The 16,913-nt window shown below is 40.5% G+C and overlaps 1 protein-coding gene across 5 annotated transcripts in view; it reads left to right on the top strand.

The window, feature by feature from the left end:
* usp34 (ubiquitin specific peptidase 34) overlaps nucleotides 1–16,913 on the top strand; it is a 289,864-nt gene that overhangs the window by 151,701 nt on the left and 121,250 nt on the right. For all 5 annotated transcript variants that reach the window (XM_070889641.1, XM_070889638.1, XM_070889640.1 and 2 more), the window contains exons 32-41: nucleotides 262–348; nucleotides 2,548–2,748; nucleotides 2,864–2,946; nucleotides 3,863–3,903; nucleotides 4,331–4,455; nucleotides 4,620–4,772; nucleotides 6,469–6,573; nucleotides 10,111–10,166; nucleotides 10,252–10,372; nucleotides 11,168–11,351. In XM_070889641.1, the coding sequence (XP_070745742.1) occupies nucleotides 262–348; nucleotides 2,548–2,748; nucleotides 2,864–2,946; nucleotides 3,863–3,903; nucleotides 4,331–4,455; nucleotides 4,620–4,772; nucleotides 6,469–6,573; nucleotides 10,111–10,166; nucleotides 10,252–10,372; nucleotides 11,168–11,351 (1,156 nt within the window). The remainder of the gene's footprint in view (nucleotides 1–261; nucleotides 349–2,547; nucleotides 2,749–2,863; nucleotides 2,947–3,862; nucleotides 3,904–4,330; nucleotides 4,456–4,619; nucleotides 4,773–6,468; nucleotides 6,574–10,110; nucleotides 10,167–10,251; nucleotides 10,373–11,167; nucleotides 11,352–16,913) is intronic.

Genomic DNA, 16,913 nt, shown 5'->3' with positions numbered 1-16,913 from the left:
CTGAGATCGCTGCGTGGGGGGCGGGGGAGGAGGAGGAAGGAGAAGGGTGAGATCGCTGGGGAGGAAGGAGGGAGAGGAACAGAGATTGCTGTGTGGGGGGGTGGCGGGCAGGCGGTTGGAGGAGGAGAAGAGTGAGATCGCTGTGTGGGGCGGGGGGGGGGGGGAAGGGGTGGAGGAGAAGAGTGAGATTGTCTAAATTGGGTTATTGTTGCTAACTATATCTATCTATCTCCCTTATTTGAAATGTTCTCCATGTTTCAGTTTGTTGCTGCTGGGGGACTTCAGCAATTACTGGAAATTTTTCTATCGGGGATTCTGGAGCCCAAAGAGCAAGAATCGTGGACTGTAGTAAGGGCTAATTCTAATACCCGATACCCGTGTTTTAGTGATTGCATGCATGTTTTATAGAACCATTTTTTTATAATGCCGATTTTTGTCCAGAACAGAATTAAAAGGCGATGAGAAATCTTGTACATTACTATATGCACTCATTTTCAGTAGTGTTAATGCTTTATTATCGTTGTTACATTTGTCACAATTGCTGTTACTCTTTTAATATAAATGAGGGAAGCCAATTCTGAAATATTTTCTCTTTTTTACTTTACTTACTGCAGGTGAGAAAGTAGAATTTCTCTTTAATTGCATTTTTGTAATATACCATTTGAATAATTTGTTATTGAAGGGTGCATTTGGTCTCACTACTACTTTTAAAAATGTCTGAAGTTGACATCATTTTTGTATTTGCTATAGATTTGAAATGAACTGAAAGCTTTATAGACAGATGCTTCAGCTTCAGATTTTAGTGTTTAAGATGTTCTTTTAAAACCAAAGCAAATTTACTGAAATCTTTTCCAGCAATTGAATATTGTTACAAGTATAATGTTGAATCATGTTTGCTTTCCCTAGAAATGTAATCCTTGAGCTACATTGGATAACTTTGTTAATTTGATTACATTTTTGAGTGATATTTCAATTAAACCTATGCATTTTATAGAAAGATCTTTCATTCTGTCAATCTGGCCGGATTTGAACCCATGTGCTAGAGCTGAAAGGACCGTATTCTAACCCTTTGTTGATGAGATCATTATTAATCCCTAGGTTTCAAAGGCTCTCACCTATATTTTTATCAATGATGAAGCATGACTTTTTGGTGCAAGATTTTGCATACTAATTGAAGTATTGATGAGAAGATTGTGCCAAAACAGAGATATGAAAATGATGGTGTTGTAAATGAAGTAATTCGATTAAAACTGAAACTGGTTGTCAAATTACATTAAATCTTTCCCCTAATTTAGAGATAGGGAGCAACATCTGTATTAAGTGCAGCATGTTTGGGGTATAAGATAGAACCTTCTGAAACTATTTTTTTGTTTAAACTTCAATATTGTAGAAAGGGTTATTTATATCAGTGCTTCAGGCATGGGTAACAGAAAATAATGCTAAATCATAATGCTGATTCTTGTACTGGTAATGGTTTACCTTTCATTTTAAGTGTTAGATAGTGGGCTGGATTTTCCTTTTAAATTGCCCCGCCCAAACCTTAGCAGTGTTCTGGCAGCTGTGTCTTTTTCAACCGCCGGAATGCCCCTGGTGTGCGCTCCTGCGGTTTTCGAGTGCTCCATGTCGGTGGCGGCGAAGCAGTGCGGGGGCGATGTGCAATAGAGGAGGCCTATCGACTCTGGAATCTTCAGCTCCCAAGTTGTGCGCACGCGCGCTTGGCTGTCAAGCTCCGCCCACCTGAGAGGCACTGACTAGTGACCAAAGACTGCTGGCCTGAGATCACTGTGGGTGTGGGGGTGGGGGTGGGGGGTGCGGGGTGGGGAGAAAGAGATCGCTGTGTGGGGGGGAGGGGTGGAGGAGGAGGAGGAGAAGAAGAGTGAGATTGCTGTGGCGGGGGAGAAGAGATCGCTGTGTGGGGGGGGAGGGGGAGAAAAGAGATCGCTGTGTGTGGGGGGGGGGGTTGAGATCACTGTAGGGGGTGAGACAAACATTGGGGGAAGGGGAGAGGGGAAGAGACTGGGGGGTGAGTGAGTCTAATGTGAGTGAGAAACTAAAGGAGTAAATAAGGTTTTATTAGACCATTTATATTATTGACTAACTTTAGAAAATACTACAACCCATTTAAAAATACATCAAACTGTGGAGAACTATAAAGATCTGTGTAATATCAAACATACCTGTCAGATCTGTGTCCATACCATCCACTTAAGACCCAGGAAGACCTGCTTTTTCAGGGCGGTATTAAGGTCTGATGGTAAACTGATCTTAATGATGAAACTTCCATTTGGACGGTATTTAGGCAGTACTATATGGGTGGACAGTATCGAATACCGCACGGTGGTAATGACTCTGGAATTTACCGCCGGGCGTTAAATGTGCGATTTGAGAGGAAACTTGTATTTCTGGGCGGTAAATGGCCAATTTGAGAGGAAACTCTAGCCCAGTGTCTTTACATCATATATTTAGTATTCAAAGTTTGATACTTCTTTTAAAACAAGCATGTTTAAAAATGGAATTTGACTTGGTTAATATCTTTCATATTCTCAGTGGCAGCTGGACTGCCTTGCCTGTCTCCTGAAGCTAATGTGCCAGTTTGCAGTTGATCCAGCTGACTTGGATTTGGCTTATCATGATATTTATGCCTGGTCTGGTGTATCAGACAGCCATCGAAAAAGGACTTGGCCTGGTAAATCAAGAAAAGGTGCCGGAGATCACGGGAAAGGATTGCATATACCTCGTTTGACTGAGGTTCCTACCTTTTTATTATTTTACTTTATCAAGTTTCACCTATACATTTAGTTGTCTGTCTGTATTGTACTTTGTATAATACCAAATATAACACTTTTTTATATTTCTGTTTTAGGTATTTCTCGGTTTGGTACACGGATCTAGTTTGATTTATCGGTTAATGTCCGTTGCTTACACCTATAACAACTTGGCCCATAGGTAAAGGCATGCAATTTTTAATTATTTAAATAATATTTGTGTGCTTCATGCACTGGTTCAACAAGGGAAAACCTTATAGTCCGACAAAACATCTTGAATTCAAAATATTGGTCCAGATCTTCCAGGAAAAATAACGGCGAGTTATTGATGCGCAAATCGGCCAGCAAGTTCAGGGCATGAAGAGATATGCCATGAGTTGTGAGTCTCCAGAACTTGCTAGTCAATTTGTGCATTCCGCCGCTCACACAAACAGCAACTCGCCTTAACCTCCCTGTTATTTTTAAAAACTTGCTGGATTTGGACATTAATTGTTCATTTAACTCATTCCAGAAAGTTGGGACTCATAATTAATAGCGCAAGTCCCCTTTTAATGATATGATAATTGTTCATGAAATACCAATCCCTATAGCCCAGAAAGGGAACATTTAAAACTGTTGAGACTCATTCATGCATGTAGTAAATTGTTAGAGATTTTTACAAATTGCAAAATGTTATTTTTTTTTACTTTTCCTTTGTCCTCTTTTTCTCTCCTCGCTCTCTCTTAATCCAACCTTTTTTTCCCTCTTTATTTCTATTTGACTCTAATTCACCTACTCAAATTCACTCTCTCATTCGTCTGTTTCTTTCTCGATCCTTAAATCTCGTTGGTTAGGTAGAAAGGTTGTTGCACCTGTTGTTCACTTAGGTCCTAGATGCCCCATTGCCCTTACTGTCATTATCAGCTCGCACTTCCAGCAAGTCAACCGCAAAAAAATTTCAAGCTTAAGGGTGCAAGAAAAAGTCCAACTAACAGTGGACACTGCGAGATGCCCTGCTCCAGCAAGATTTGACCCATTGTATTTATAATGAATTCTATTTTCTCAAATAATTTAAGATCCAGTCTATTCAATTTCTGTTTTTTTAATTAAAATTATAGAGTGCTTAAAGCTCAGTCTGATCACCGATCCAGGCACGAGGGTAGGTTATACTTCAATTTATATAATATAACATTAATAAACTTTAATGTTCGGGAATTTACACCGTACAATTTATTCATAGAACTGTTTGGTCTTACAGAAGCAATTTGTTAGAAACCCTTTTATCTATTAAAAACTTTTATTTAAAGCTGATCAGAATTGAGAATTATTTTGTAGTTTACCGATAAGTGCCCAGGCATTATAAAGAAAACATTTAAACTGCTAACAGTCAATTACATCAGAAACAATTGAGATATAAATTGGGCTTTGTAATTATTATTGATGAGACATTCAGCAGCTATTTGGGGAGGGGAAGTTAATAACCGGGTCTCTTCTTGATGCAAGCTAATTTAGCTTAAATCCTTTAATATATTTTGAGTGTGTTTGCCTCCCTTTCTTACTAAACAATTTCTTATTTTACGTTCCAGTCACTCATTATGCCATGTGGCTATTGGTGAGTTGGGCTCACTGCTGTTCACTGGTGAAATCTAGCCTGGCAGACAGTGAACATTTACATGATTGGCTGAAAAAGCTTACTCTTCTTGTACCAGAGGTAAGGTTTTAAACCTCATGCTTTGATAAAAAATAATACATGAATATGGCTAGTTTAATATTTTTTTTTGGTTATAATTTTTTTTTAGTTGCTTGTGTAAATTGGTTGGTTCCTTTATATTGTTTAACTTGAGGCATTTTGTCAATGACTGCTTTTTGTTCCAGACTTCAGTTCGACATGAAGCTTGCAATGGACTGTACAAGCTGTGCCTATCGGGATTGGATGGTGGAGAATCAATAAATCGATCTTTCCTTTTACTAGCTGCATCAACATTACTTAAGTTTCTTCCTGATGCTCAAGCTTTGAAGCCTGTTAGGGTAAGAATTGCTTTGATCACTTGCAGGGTATGGAGGGAGTTACAGTTCAATGACAACACTGCAAAATGTTTTGATGTACTCTTGACTTTTTTTTGGTGTTGGGTGTTTTTATGTTTTCAAAATAACTTGCTGTTAAAGATATCTAACCAGAGGAGGTGCAGCAGGTTAGGTGAGTGGACAAATGCATGGCAGATGCAGTATACTGTGGATAAATGTGAGGTTATACACTTTGGGGGCAAAAACACAAAGGCAGAATATTATCTGAATGGCGGCAGATTAGGAAAAGGGGAGGTGCAGCGAGACCTGGGTGTCATGGTTCATCAGTCATTGAAAGTTGTCATGCAGGTACAGCAGGTGGTGAAGAAGGCAAATGGTATGTTGGCCTTCATAGCTAGGGGATTTGAGTATAGGAGCAGGGAGGTCTTATTGCAGTTGTACAGGGCCTTGGTGAGGCCTCACCTGGAATATTGTGTTCAGTTTTGGTCTTCTAATCTGAGGAAGGATGTTCTTGCTATTGAGGGAGTGCAGCGAAGGTTCACCAGACTGATTCCAGGGATGGCTGGACTGACATATGAGGAGAGACTGGATCAACTGGGCCTTTATACACTGGAGTTTAGAAGGATAAGAGGGGATCTCATAGAAACGTATAAGATCCTGACAGGACTGGACAGGTTAGATGCGGGAAGAATGTTCCCGATGTTGGGAAAGTCCGGAACCAGGGGACACCATCTTAGGATAAAGAGTAGGCCATTTAGGACTGATGAGGAGAAACTTCTTCACTCAGAGTTGTTAACCTGTGGAATTCTCTACCGCAGAGAGTTATTGATGCCAGTTCATTGGATATATTCAAGAGGGAGTTAGATATGGCCCCTACGGCTAAAGGGATCAAGGGGTATGGAGAGAAAGCAGGAAAGGGGTACTGAGGGAATGATCGGCCATGATCTTATTGAATGGCCTACTCCTGCACCTAGTTTCTTTGTTTCTATGTTGAAGTGCTGCAGAGTGGTGAGATCTAGCCATAAATCTTCAGTCCAGTAAGTTCAAAGGTAACACAAAGCTAACCCCCAAAAACGGGTGGGTTTGGGTCGGGTAGGATGTTAAAATGTTAAAAATCTCAAATCGAACTCGACCCGCCTCAGATTTTACCTTCATTTAACATTTTATGCTGGCCGACCGGGTTTCCTGCAGTGCCTTTCTAGCAATACTTGTTGGCCAGGAGGAGCAGGAGTGCCCCCCGCCAGCCCACCAGGCTTACCTATAAACCACATCACAACCATAAATAGTTGCTGTCCAAAGGAATTTGAGTATGGGGAGAAAAACTGAAGAAGTTTTACCTCCACTTTTCCCTTTAACAATTATTATTATTTAACCACAATAAGCTCACTATGCTTCAAATTGTTGAGGGGCTGGGATTACATGTTGTAGAAAAATGTCAGTTAATTTTGTTTCTAATTGTATGAAGCTCCTGTTAATTCAGCTTTTAATTCAAAAGATAAGTGATAATGTGTTTGAAGTCTACTGCATGTATTCTAAAATCCTGAGGAGACAGCTGTCTGATCATCTTTTAGGCACAAGACTGCATAAAATGAATTTCAAGAGAAAATTGCTGAAATAAAAATAGAAATCTCGATGTGCACAAGAAATGTGAACTTAACAGTACAGCATTCCTGTTAAAACAGTTCCTATTTATTTTCAGGAGGTGGATTATGAAGAGGAGCCAGTGTTGCGAGCAGGTTGCAAGGAATATTTCTGGTTACTTTGTAAACTGATTGATAACATTCATGTGAAAGATGCTAGTCAGGTATGCAGTTGTGATTCCTTTTGTTCCCTAATGTTGAAAAATAATGACATACCGATAGCCTACTCTTTCAACTATGTGCAGACACTAGTTTTCATACTCCAAATAGTGATTTTCTTCTATGTTTTTCTTCCAGGCATTAGCATATATGCTAAAAATTACTTGAATCCATCTTTCTATTTTTCTAATTTCAAGATTTTGTGGATTAAAGCAACTTTTAGCAATTTGTGCTCAGGCCTGAAAATGCAACACAAAAGAAACTCGCTATGTTAAATCATTTCTGAAGACTGTAACAGCTCAATTTATTTATTTGAAAGTGATGATGAAAATTTGAATGTGTGAGAATTTGTCTTCAGTCAGGACTGTCATCCAGCTGGCTTTTTCCTCAAAGGAAATGATTTTCTGTAACTTGTACGAAATGTTTTAGCAATAATCCATCTAAAAGATCGATCAGATTTGAGACCTCCAAAGTTAGGTCTCCTGCCGAGTGAATCACCTTGCGTCATGTGGGTTGGGCACATGCATTACTACCCCCACACCAAGCTGGTTACACAACTCAGATGCCTTTTGTGGTACCTCTTTCCATCTGCTAACGTGCTCTGGCCTCTGCCTCCAGCTACCTACAACTTCGCCTCCTCCTCCCTTACAGTCAGCAAATAAGTTTGATGAAGTAAGTACTTTTAAAGCCAGGTTCCCAGTTTAATGCTGGGAGAGAGGGGATTGTGGAAGAGGGAGAATAATGAACAATGAGAGGGGAAGAGGAATGGGTGAGGGAAAGTGGTGGGGAGAAGATGGGGCTCAGGCAGGATGAAAGTTAATAGTGCAAACAATGAAGGCTATTTCCCCAAATAGGTCATGTATTTGCAACACAGATTTCTGATTTGTCCCCTTGAAGGACAAGACCAGATTTTTGATTGGCCCGCTTGGAGGACAAGACACACCCAGCAGTTCATCTGGAATGCGTAATTAGATCCTGCCTGCCTAAGTAATCAAGGACTTTGCAACTTGTAATTTGAGCAGTTCATTCTGACTGCCAGGCTCCAGACAAGAGCTCTGAACAGACAGGGCTCGCCCTCGTGGGTTAGAATCTTCTGTTTTTCCCCCGCCCCCCCATCTCCACCACAACCACTCTGAAACAAGTTCCTACCCCAGCTACAAGTTCCTAACCTTCCCCATCCCATCCCGCCCCCCCGCCCGCCGACATCTTTCCTCCCCAACAAGTTCCTGGCCTTCTCCCCCTGCCCAAATTCTTGACCCTCTCCTGTGTACCAGCATACTTCCTTTACAAGTTCCTATCCTTCCCCACTCCTGAGTTTCTGACATTTTCCTTCCCCAATAAGTTCTTGACCTTCTCCCCCTGCCCAAATTCCTGACACCCCCTCATCCCTGGTTCCTGACTTTGCTTGCCCCCGCCCGGGTTCCTGACTCTCTCCACGCAACATGTTCCTGACCTCCTCCCCCCACCCCCTCCCCTTCTCCACAGATGGGGCATTGTGTGTGGGTCACGGATTGTTAACGGATTTATTGGGTATGAAGTGAATAGTGACAGTGTCATGACTTCTGGAATTCATCCAGTTCAATGATGTTACTTGTCACATGCATCGAGCTTTCCGAGAAATCAACCAGGCCAAGGGGGAGCAGAGGGAGAACGTGGTGTCGGTGTAAAATGGGTGGGGTAGGTTTGGAAGAATGTGATTCACATCTAACAGAGGGGGTAGGACATGATCCATCTTTCCATCTGGATCACGTTCTCGCTCTCAATCCCCAACCTTTTAGATCTGGATCATGCTTTCACCATCCTCTGTGCTCCCTTCAACCCCCCCCCCCCCCCCCCCCCCCCCGGATCTTCTCTCTCTCCCTCTTCCGCCCACCCCTCCCGATCCATCTCCCTTCTCTTCCCCCTTCGATCTCCTCCCTCTCCCCACCCCACCCCTCCCCTGATCTCCCCTCTCTTCCCCCCGATCTCCCCTCTCTTCCACCCCCCCCCCGATCATCTCTATTTCTTCTCCCCCCCCCCCCCCCCCACCCGATCTTCCCTCTCCCTCCCCCTCTGATCTCCCTCCTCTGAACCCTTTCCCTTCCCCCCCCCCCCCCCGCCGATCTCGCTTCTCTTCCCCCTTCGATCTCCTCTCCACCCCCCCACCCCCGATCTCACCTCTCTTTCCCCACCCCACCCTGATCTCCCTGCTCTCTTCCTCCACCCCCTCCGATCTCCGCCTTCACACACCCGTCCCCCCCCCGCCTCCGATCTCCCCCTCTTCCCTTCGATCTTCCCTTCCCCCCCCCCCCCCAACCTCTCTCCTCCTCTTCTCCTCCCTCTTTCTTTCCCCACTCCCCCTTTAATTTTCTTTTTGATAGCATAGACCAAATCTTGTAGACAGCACAAACTCCCTCTCAAATCGCTTAAAGAACTCGTCTCAATTTACCTTGTTTTAATCATTTTAAACACAAGTTTATTGTGGGAATGGTCACACATCATGTAGTGCACATCTCATTAACATTACATACTTATTATCATGTTGTGTGCATGATGACATCACTAACTTGTCACATGCACATATCTTAGATTCTCCCTGGTCTTACTAGATCCTATCTCACTGCAGGTTAAAATGGGTAGAATAGTTTTTTAACTGATCCAACTTGAAAAGGTCTGGGAATTTATCAGTTTAAAAATTGAAAGTTCATAATTATAGATACATACACATTCAATACATATTTAAATTATTTTATATTTCACATTTATTTAATTCCCATTTCCTTTATTCCAAAGTCCTTGCAGTTATATAAAGAGAATGTTAGTGAACAATATTATTTCACTTTTAATGAAATTGATTCTAGTTTTGGTAAAAAAAAATTATTCATTTATTTTTAATCAACAATTCCCAACATCTCACACGTTCCATTACAATATTATCTCCATTATACCATATAATTATCTTTGTTTGAAACAATGTATTGTGTGCAAATTTTCAGTGATGGACTTTGAGCTTGGAATTACCTGCACTGCCATGGTGCTCAATAATAAATATACAATTTGATTTATTGAGTGACTATAGATTAATTGGCTAGATAATGTATTATACGTTACATAGGATAATGCAGTGTATTCTCTGACTCAACAGGAACAATGCCACAGGAGATTTGATAGTATTTATATCATTGTTGAATTGGAGCAGCAGTAATCTTTCAATTATTGAGTTATACAGTTTACATTTAGTGAAATTGTTGAAACAATTCAGAGAAAACTATAGACTGCTGTTTTGTAGCTCCTCAAATTCTGGCCTTTTGCGCATCACCGATTTTAACTGCTCCACCATTGGCAGCCGTGCCCTGAGCTCTGGAATTTATTCCTCCACCTCTCTACCTCTCTTTCCTCCTTTTAAGACACTTCTTAAAACCTACCCATTCATTTGTGCGCTCGGTGTCAAATTTTGTTTGATAACGCTCTGTGAAGCACCTTGAGATGTTTTGCTATGTTAAAGGTGCTATGTTAATGCAAGTTGTTGTTGTACATGTGTAAGTGTGAAATTTCTTCTGCAGACAACATTGCTAGATTTGGATGCCTTGGCAAGACATCTCGCTGACTGCATTCGCAGGTTGGTCAACATGTTCGTTTACATTTTTCTCAGGACTTTTATTATTGTGTTACATATTAATTTCTCTTCCCTCCCCCTTTTGTAGCAGGGAAATTCTTGACCAACAGGATAGTAACACTGAAGATGATGGACTTACAGGACTCCTCCGACTCTGTACTGTTGTCATAAAGCACAAGCCTCCATTTAAATTCTCCCGAGAAGGACAGGTAATCAACTTGTATTTTAGTGCCAAACCAAGTGGACTGTAGTTAAACAGTTATTGAAAAGAAACCATTTTATATTTGAAGCCAGTGAGGTGCTAATTCTGAAGAAATTACAATGAGCCATACATGTTTTCTTTTCAATATTTTGACTGAGCTTCTAGTAGTGATCACAAAGATTGATATTCTTGGTTCAGGAGGGAGAGGGACTTGCAGAATACCCATTGCTAATTTTACAGAATTTGTTAATTGAACTAGGAATGTCTTTACTTCTCAATGTATTTAATTTCAAGTTTGACTGATTTTCGCATATTGAAATCTGCAGTAAAAATATAATGAAACCTATAGTTGTCCATCAAAACTCAAGGGATCACAAAATCTAAAGAGTGAAAAAAAATTGCTGATAAACTTGTTGAGATTCATTTTAGATGTTTTAATTTCTCCAGTGATTTAAATGTTGCAATCCATTCATGACATAAATTACAAAAGGGGTGAAGTAAACATAGAATTGAAATACCCAACATTTGCAGCCCACTTCCGCTGGTTATACAGATGTACAATTTTTCTATTGATTCAAATATATTGCCTCAAGGTGGATGAAATATGAAACTAGAATCATACCTGAGAAATTTGTAACATCTGATGCTATACAACCAATTTACTGATATTAATCATACACAGAATTAGTTTTACTAGCAGTAGAAACATGTCTATTCAAGGTGCGTTTTGTCAGCTCAATGGATTTTAGTGCTTGTTAAATACAGAATGCCCAAAGCAATATTTTATCTGCTTTTATTGTAGGAATTTCTAAGAGATGTGTTCAATCTCCTGTTTTTACTACCAAGTCTGAAGGACAGACAGCAACCAAAGTGCAAGTCCCATTCCTCCAGAGCAGCAGCCTATGATTTGCTAGTGGAAATGGTGAAGGGCTCAGCAGAAAACTACAGGTTGCTACACAACTGGGTGATGGCACAGCACATGCAGTGTAAGGAACATCTATGATACTGTACGACATATATTTTTAATTGTTCCTTCATTCAAATAAATGAGGGAACAATTAAAGTAAATTGATTGGAGGATGGCAAATAGCAACTTTTCAATAATGACTAAATGGAATATCTTTAAAGGAATAGTGTTGAGCATGTTGGACAAATATACACATAGAATCAGTAAGCTCAAGACTAAATAGACGTGATCTTAAATGGCTAACATGGCTTTAGAAAGGAAAGATCCTGCCTAACCAAACTCCTTGACTTTGAGGAAGTGACAAACCAAGTGGATTGTGGTTAAACAGTATACCTAGATTTCCAAAAGGCATTTCATGAAGTTCTGCATGAAAGGCTAGTAGTTAATATCAAAACTGTGGGTATTAAAGGTAGAATTTGGGAATAAATGAGCAATTGGCTGCAGGGTAGAAAACAACAGATATGTGATGGGGTGTCCCAGGGCTCTGTATTGGGACCACTATCATTTATAATTTACATCAATAACTTGGATTCAGAGACTCGAGGCAAATTTGTCAATTTTTGGAGATGATACCAAATTAGGAGGGACAGTCGAATAGAAATTATAAAACTAGTTGGACAAAATATGAGTGTGCCAAACAATTGGATTTGAAATTTATTGCAGACAAGTGTGAAATACTACGCATAGGAAAGAAAAATAGACAACACACACATGCCATAAATGGTATTGAAATAGCTACGATAAAGCAGAAAGAGACCTGGGAGTCTTAGTAGAGTTGACGTTCAACATGTCCAATCAACAAAGCCAATTGGATATTGAACTACATAGCCGAAACAGTAGAATACAAACAAGTGAAAGTCATGATCAAATTGTGCAGTGCTCTGGTCGGAACATATCTTGAGTATTGTATCCATTTGTGGTCGCCAGGAAACAAGTGAGATATTCAAGTGCTGGAGGCAGTGCGGAGAAGAGCCATGAGGCTGATCCTCCATGTCGGGTCTGAAATATGAGGAATAGCTGGAGAAATTTGGACTTTTCAGCTTGGAAACGAAGCCTGAGAGCTATTCCTTTGGAGAGATATACAAGATAGTTATTGGAGTGGAAAAGCTAAATCTGGAATACTACTTTAAATAGTGAGAGTAGGACAAAGGGATATGGATTTAAACTCGTAAAGGGTAAATTTAGGACTGATATCAGGAAGTTTTTCTTGACTGATCAGCAGATGAAATTTACTTCCAGGTGGAGTAGTAGGAGTGAAAATCCTACAATCATTGAAAAACAATTAGATGCAGCAACTTGGTGGCGGGGGGGGGGGAAATTGTGGGGTCTTACTTTTTAAATTCATTCATGGGATGTGGGTGTTGCTGGCAAGGCCAGCATTTATTGCACATCCCTAATTGCCCTTGAAGGTGGTGGTGAGCCACCTTCTTGAACCGCTGCAGTCCGTGAGGTGAAGGTACTCCCACAGTACTGTTAGGAGGATTTTGATCCAGCGATGTTGAATAGCAGCAATATATTTCCAAGTTAGGATGGTGTGTGACTTGTAGGAAAACTTGCATGTGGTGTTCCCATGTGCCTGCTGCCTTTGTCCTTCTATGTGGTTGAGGTTGCTGGTTTGGGAGGTGCTGTCGACGAAGCCTTGGTGAGTTGCTACAGTGCATCTTGTGGAGGGTACAGACTGCAGCCACAGTGTGCCGGTGGTGGAGGAGTGAATGTTTCTGGATGGATTAATTAAGACAGCCCAAATAGTTTTCCCATCCATAATCATCTCTGATTTTGTGAATAGTCCAGCTATTGTAAAAGATTCCCAAGTATGCTGTCGATTTTTTTTTTAACCGACACATTGCCATGTTGAATAGGGAAGCTGAATCCTAATTATTGAAAAAAATCACAATTTTTCTGCTAAGAATTAAGTTCTTTGGCCGATTTCTGTCATTTTTAAAGAGAAATTAAGTTATCAGAACTGAGGGCACAATAGAGTGACAGAACATTAAGGATAGCTCGTGAGTTATTGATCTTAGCCCCATCATTGTTAACAGATGCTGAATTAATCCAAGAATTTCCCCTGGGGGAAAGGAAGAGGAACTCGAGGGTTGCTCTTGAGTAGGGTTTGTAATCTCGGATGTCTATGGAGATCCTAGGATTTCCAGGTTAAATCCTGCTAACTCCAGTTGTGGATTGCTATTTACCGTTACTTTTATGCAAATAATACAATTATAAGATAAGGAACTCTGTGCCCAGGACCTACTAAAACGACCTATCTTTAAGGATGCAGTTGTACGGTGATTTTGCTATCATTTAGTTCCTCGCAGTACTCAGCTGTGGGTTTAAAATCATTACCACAGTTCTTCATTGTAAAATCTGAAGGTAAAAGGTCTCGACTATTTTGGCTATGTTTGGATACCTGCCACTACATTTGCCCTTTTCATCTTTCAGTAGCCCTACTTCTTTTGTAGCTTGCTTGTTTGTAGCCATGTTATGTTGCCATTGATCTTAAGCCATTTATTTTTTCAGATTGAATCCTGAATCCCTTACACTATCCACATTTAAAGTCACTGATATTTAATAATAAATTCACTGTCAATTTGCTACCTGTAAAGCATATTGTTTTAGAATAGAGTCTAAAAACTTGAAGTAAATAATCTATAAAAATGAAGATAACTTGAAGAAACTCTACAAACAAAGTTCGCTTAACACCACAATCCTTGGGTGAATTTAGAAGCTTGGGTGCAAAGGTATGCTGCACAAAAGGAGGCCATTCAGTCTGTTGTGTCCGTGCAGGTTCTTGGATGGAGCACTCCAAAAGTAATCCTGCTGTCCTCATAGCTCTGGATTTTTCTCTGCTTTAACTACTTAGCCACTTTTCAATTCAAAGATACAACGACCTCTGCCTTGTCAAAGGATTTCATGCTCTAACAACCCTCTGTGTAAAGAGCTTCTTTCATGCATTTACATAATTTCCACAATGCAAAAACCTGAGAATTTTGTGATTTAAATTGCCAGGATCACATGATTGTCATTCCACTCTTGAGAGTGTTAGTGGTTTGAATTTTGGACCATTTAGAGTTTATATCATCGGGCAAAGAGGGTGTTCAAGACACTGTCACTCCCTGGTTTTTCAGTCTGAGAGAAATTTGACTGTTAATTGTGGGTGGGGAGTGTTTCTTCCCACATTCCGAACTCCCTCCAACAAGAGTTGACAATCCTACTTGCGAGCCAACTGGGGGGAAAAAAGGTAATGGTAGAGCTAGATATAGGAATCAGCAGTAATTGTATGTCTCAACCCACCAGTCAGAAATCAGACCCTTTGAGTCAATAAGCAAATACTTTCTGACCTATGTATGCAAGTGAAGGAGAATTTGTAGTTCCCTATTTCTAGAATTTATACACTGCCACTGTTTGAGAGTGGCCACTTTTGATGTTACCTGTGCTTCTGAGATTGTAGCCAGAGCAAGCTTAATAGGCTTTCTGCTAGGTGGTGCAGGATACCCACAATGCCTGGCGCAGTTGAACCTGCTCTACTGTGGCTGTGCATGCAAGATGCACTCCAGGCTGGCCGTAAGAACAGTTGCACTGAGTCAGAAAGGAGTGGGAAGGAATAAACTGAGAAAGTCACTAAGCGAACTTGAAATATTTTCTCCAGGGATATCAATCCTTCATTCTGGGAGCCTTCCGGACAATCCAGGAGGGTTGGCATCCCTACTATGGGGGAAGCGAGCTGCTCCATTATTGGGCAGCAAAGAGATCTTGATCTTACCCAATATTGGACTATAGACAATGGTGCTGTTGCAACCTGGAGCTTGTGGATCATTTGAGGGCACTGCTATGACATTTAATACCAAGAATTGTGTTTTGTTTTGTACCATCATGGAACCTGACATTTTGTCCCCCACACCCCTCCAAAGCTGCTACGGTGACCTGCATTATAAGTACGGCCAATATGACTTCAGTAGACACATTTAACCAGCCAGGATCAATCTGAAGTTGTCTGACCCTAGAAAAATTATCTCACTGAAGGAACATACTGCATTACTCAGTGCTTTTATGTACTTGTCAATTTCTCTTAATCCCCTGAACCTCCTCAAACTCCCAACTGGTCCAAAACACACCTGCCTGTATCTGGTCTCACACCACTGCCCATCATCCCAGGTTTGCTGACCATTACTACCTTCCTGTCCTCATCTTCAATTCTCCCAATGACCTCTTCTCAGTCTATTGCTGTATCCTTTGGCCTTCTGACGCTGGCCTTTGGTCATTTTTCTCCCTCCCTTCACTCCACTAATGGTGACTGTCTTCAGCCACCTACCCACTTCTTTAGAACTTCCTCCCTAAGCCCCTCTCTCCATCATACAAACCTTCTCAAACCCCATCTCTGACTAACCTGCCTAAATCTCCCACCATGGCTTAGCATCTTCTGCTTTATACTATTCATTGTCTCTCTTCCCTCTCTCTGTAAAGCACCTTTATACATGCAATGTAAATGCAAATTGTTGCTGTTGATACTGAATATCTATTTTGTATTACAAGGTATTGGTTCTTTCTTTAGATAAAATACTTGACGTTAAACGTTGACAAAATAAATTTAGTGTTATATAGTGGTTGCAGTCCATTACTCAATTTTTTTGCTCTAGTGTAAAAAAAAATACATCTGTATCAGAATCTGTGATTCTCATGACTTGTATCTTTTATGGTATTGAATTAAAACCTGCAGTTGACTATAAGCCATACAATACCCTGCACATGTGTATTTCTCAACCTTTTGTGGGTTGGTCTCCACCAAGAACTTCTCATATCTTCTCTCACCCCTCTAGTTATGGATACTGATGCTGCTGAGTGAATTTTAAAGAAATAATTTTGGACATTTTTTTTGAAAGAAAGTCTTGCAGGCTGGAAATTTGTAGCATGTAAATGCTAAACTTTCCTTTGTCCTATTTTAATACAGACATCAAACTGTTTAAATACATGGGTCATAGCCTCGATTTAAAAAATAATAGCAAGGGGAATGTCATATGAATGGGCTAATCACTTCAAACTTAACTGACAGTTTCTAAGCTTTCACAAGGGTTAACACTTTTTTTGCACGTAATCTCCATTATGGTAATGGGTTAAAATACTCAGATTTCCACTGGTACTATTTCTCACTTCACATTCAGTTGCATCCAGCCACAGAAAATACATTTGTGTGCTGAGAAAAGAACAGGAAGTTAGTTTTTTTAAAAAAAAGTCCCATGTAATTTAGTAACACCTAGAAGTATCCTGGGCTGCATCGCAGCAGCATATTTAGAGAGCAGCCCTATCCAGAAAATAGTACAGTTCTTGCAGAGATTTAACACAGAATACGATTCAGTAAGATTCTGACTATTACGAAATTATTTTACTTTCGGAATGTGGAAAATGCTTGGGAGGCCATCCCAAGTGATCCTAGATGGTGGTGAGCCTTTTCCTTGACCACTGCAGTCTTTGTGGTGGTAATGATCCCACAATGCTGTTAGGTAGGAATTCCAGGATTTTGAACCAGTGACTAGAAAGGAACAGCAATACATGTTCAAATTAGATGGTTTGTGACCTTATTTTTGATGGA

This window comes from Pristiophorus japonicus, chromosome 9 (assembly GCF_044704955.1).
Source record: "Pristiophorus japonicus isolate sPriJap1 chromosome 9, sPriJap1.hap1, whole genome shotgun sequence".
NCBI classification, from domain to species: domain Eukaryota; kingdom Metazoa; phylum Chordata; class Chondrichthyes; family Pristiophoridae; genus Pristiophorus; species Pristiophorus japonicus.
This window is presented reverse-complemented; position numbering and strand designations above follow the sequence as displayed.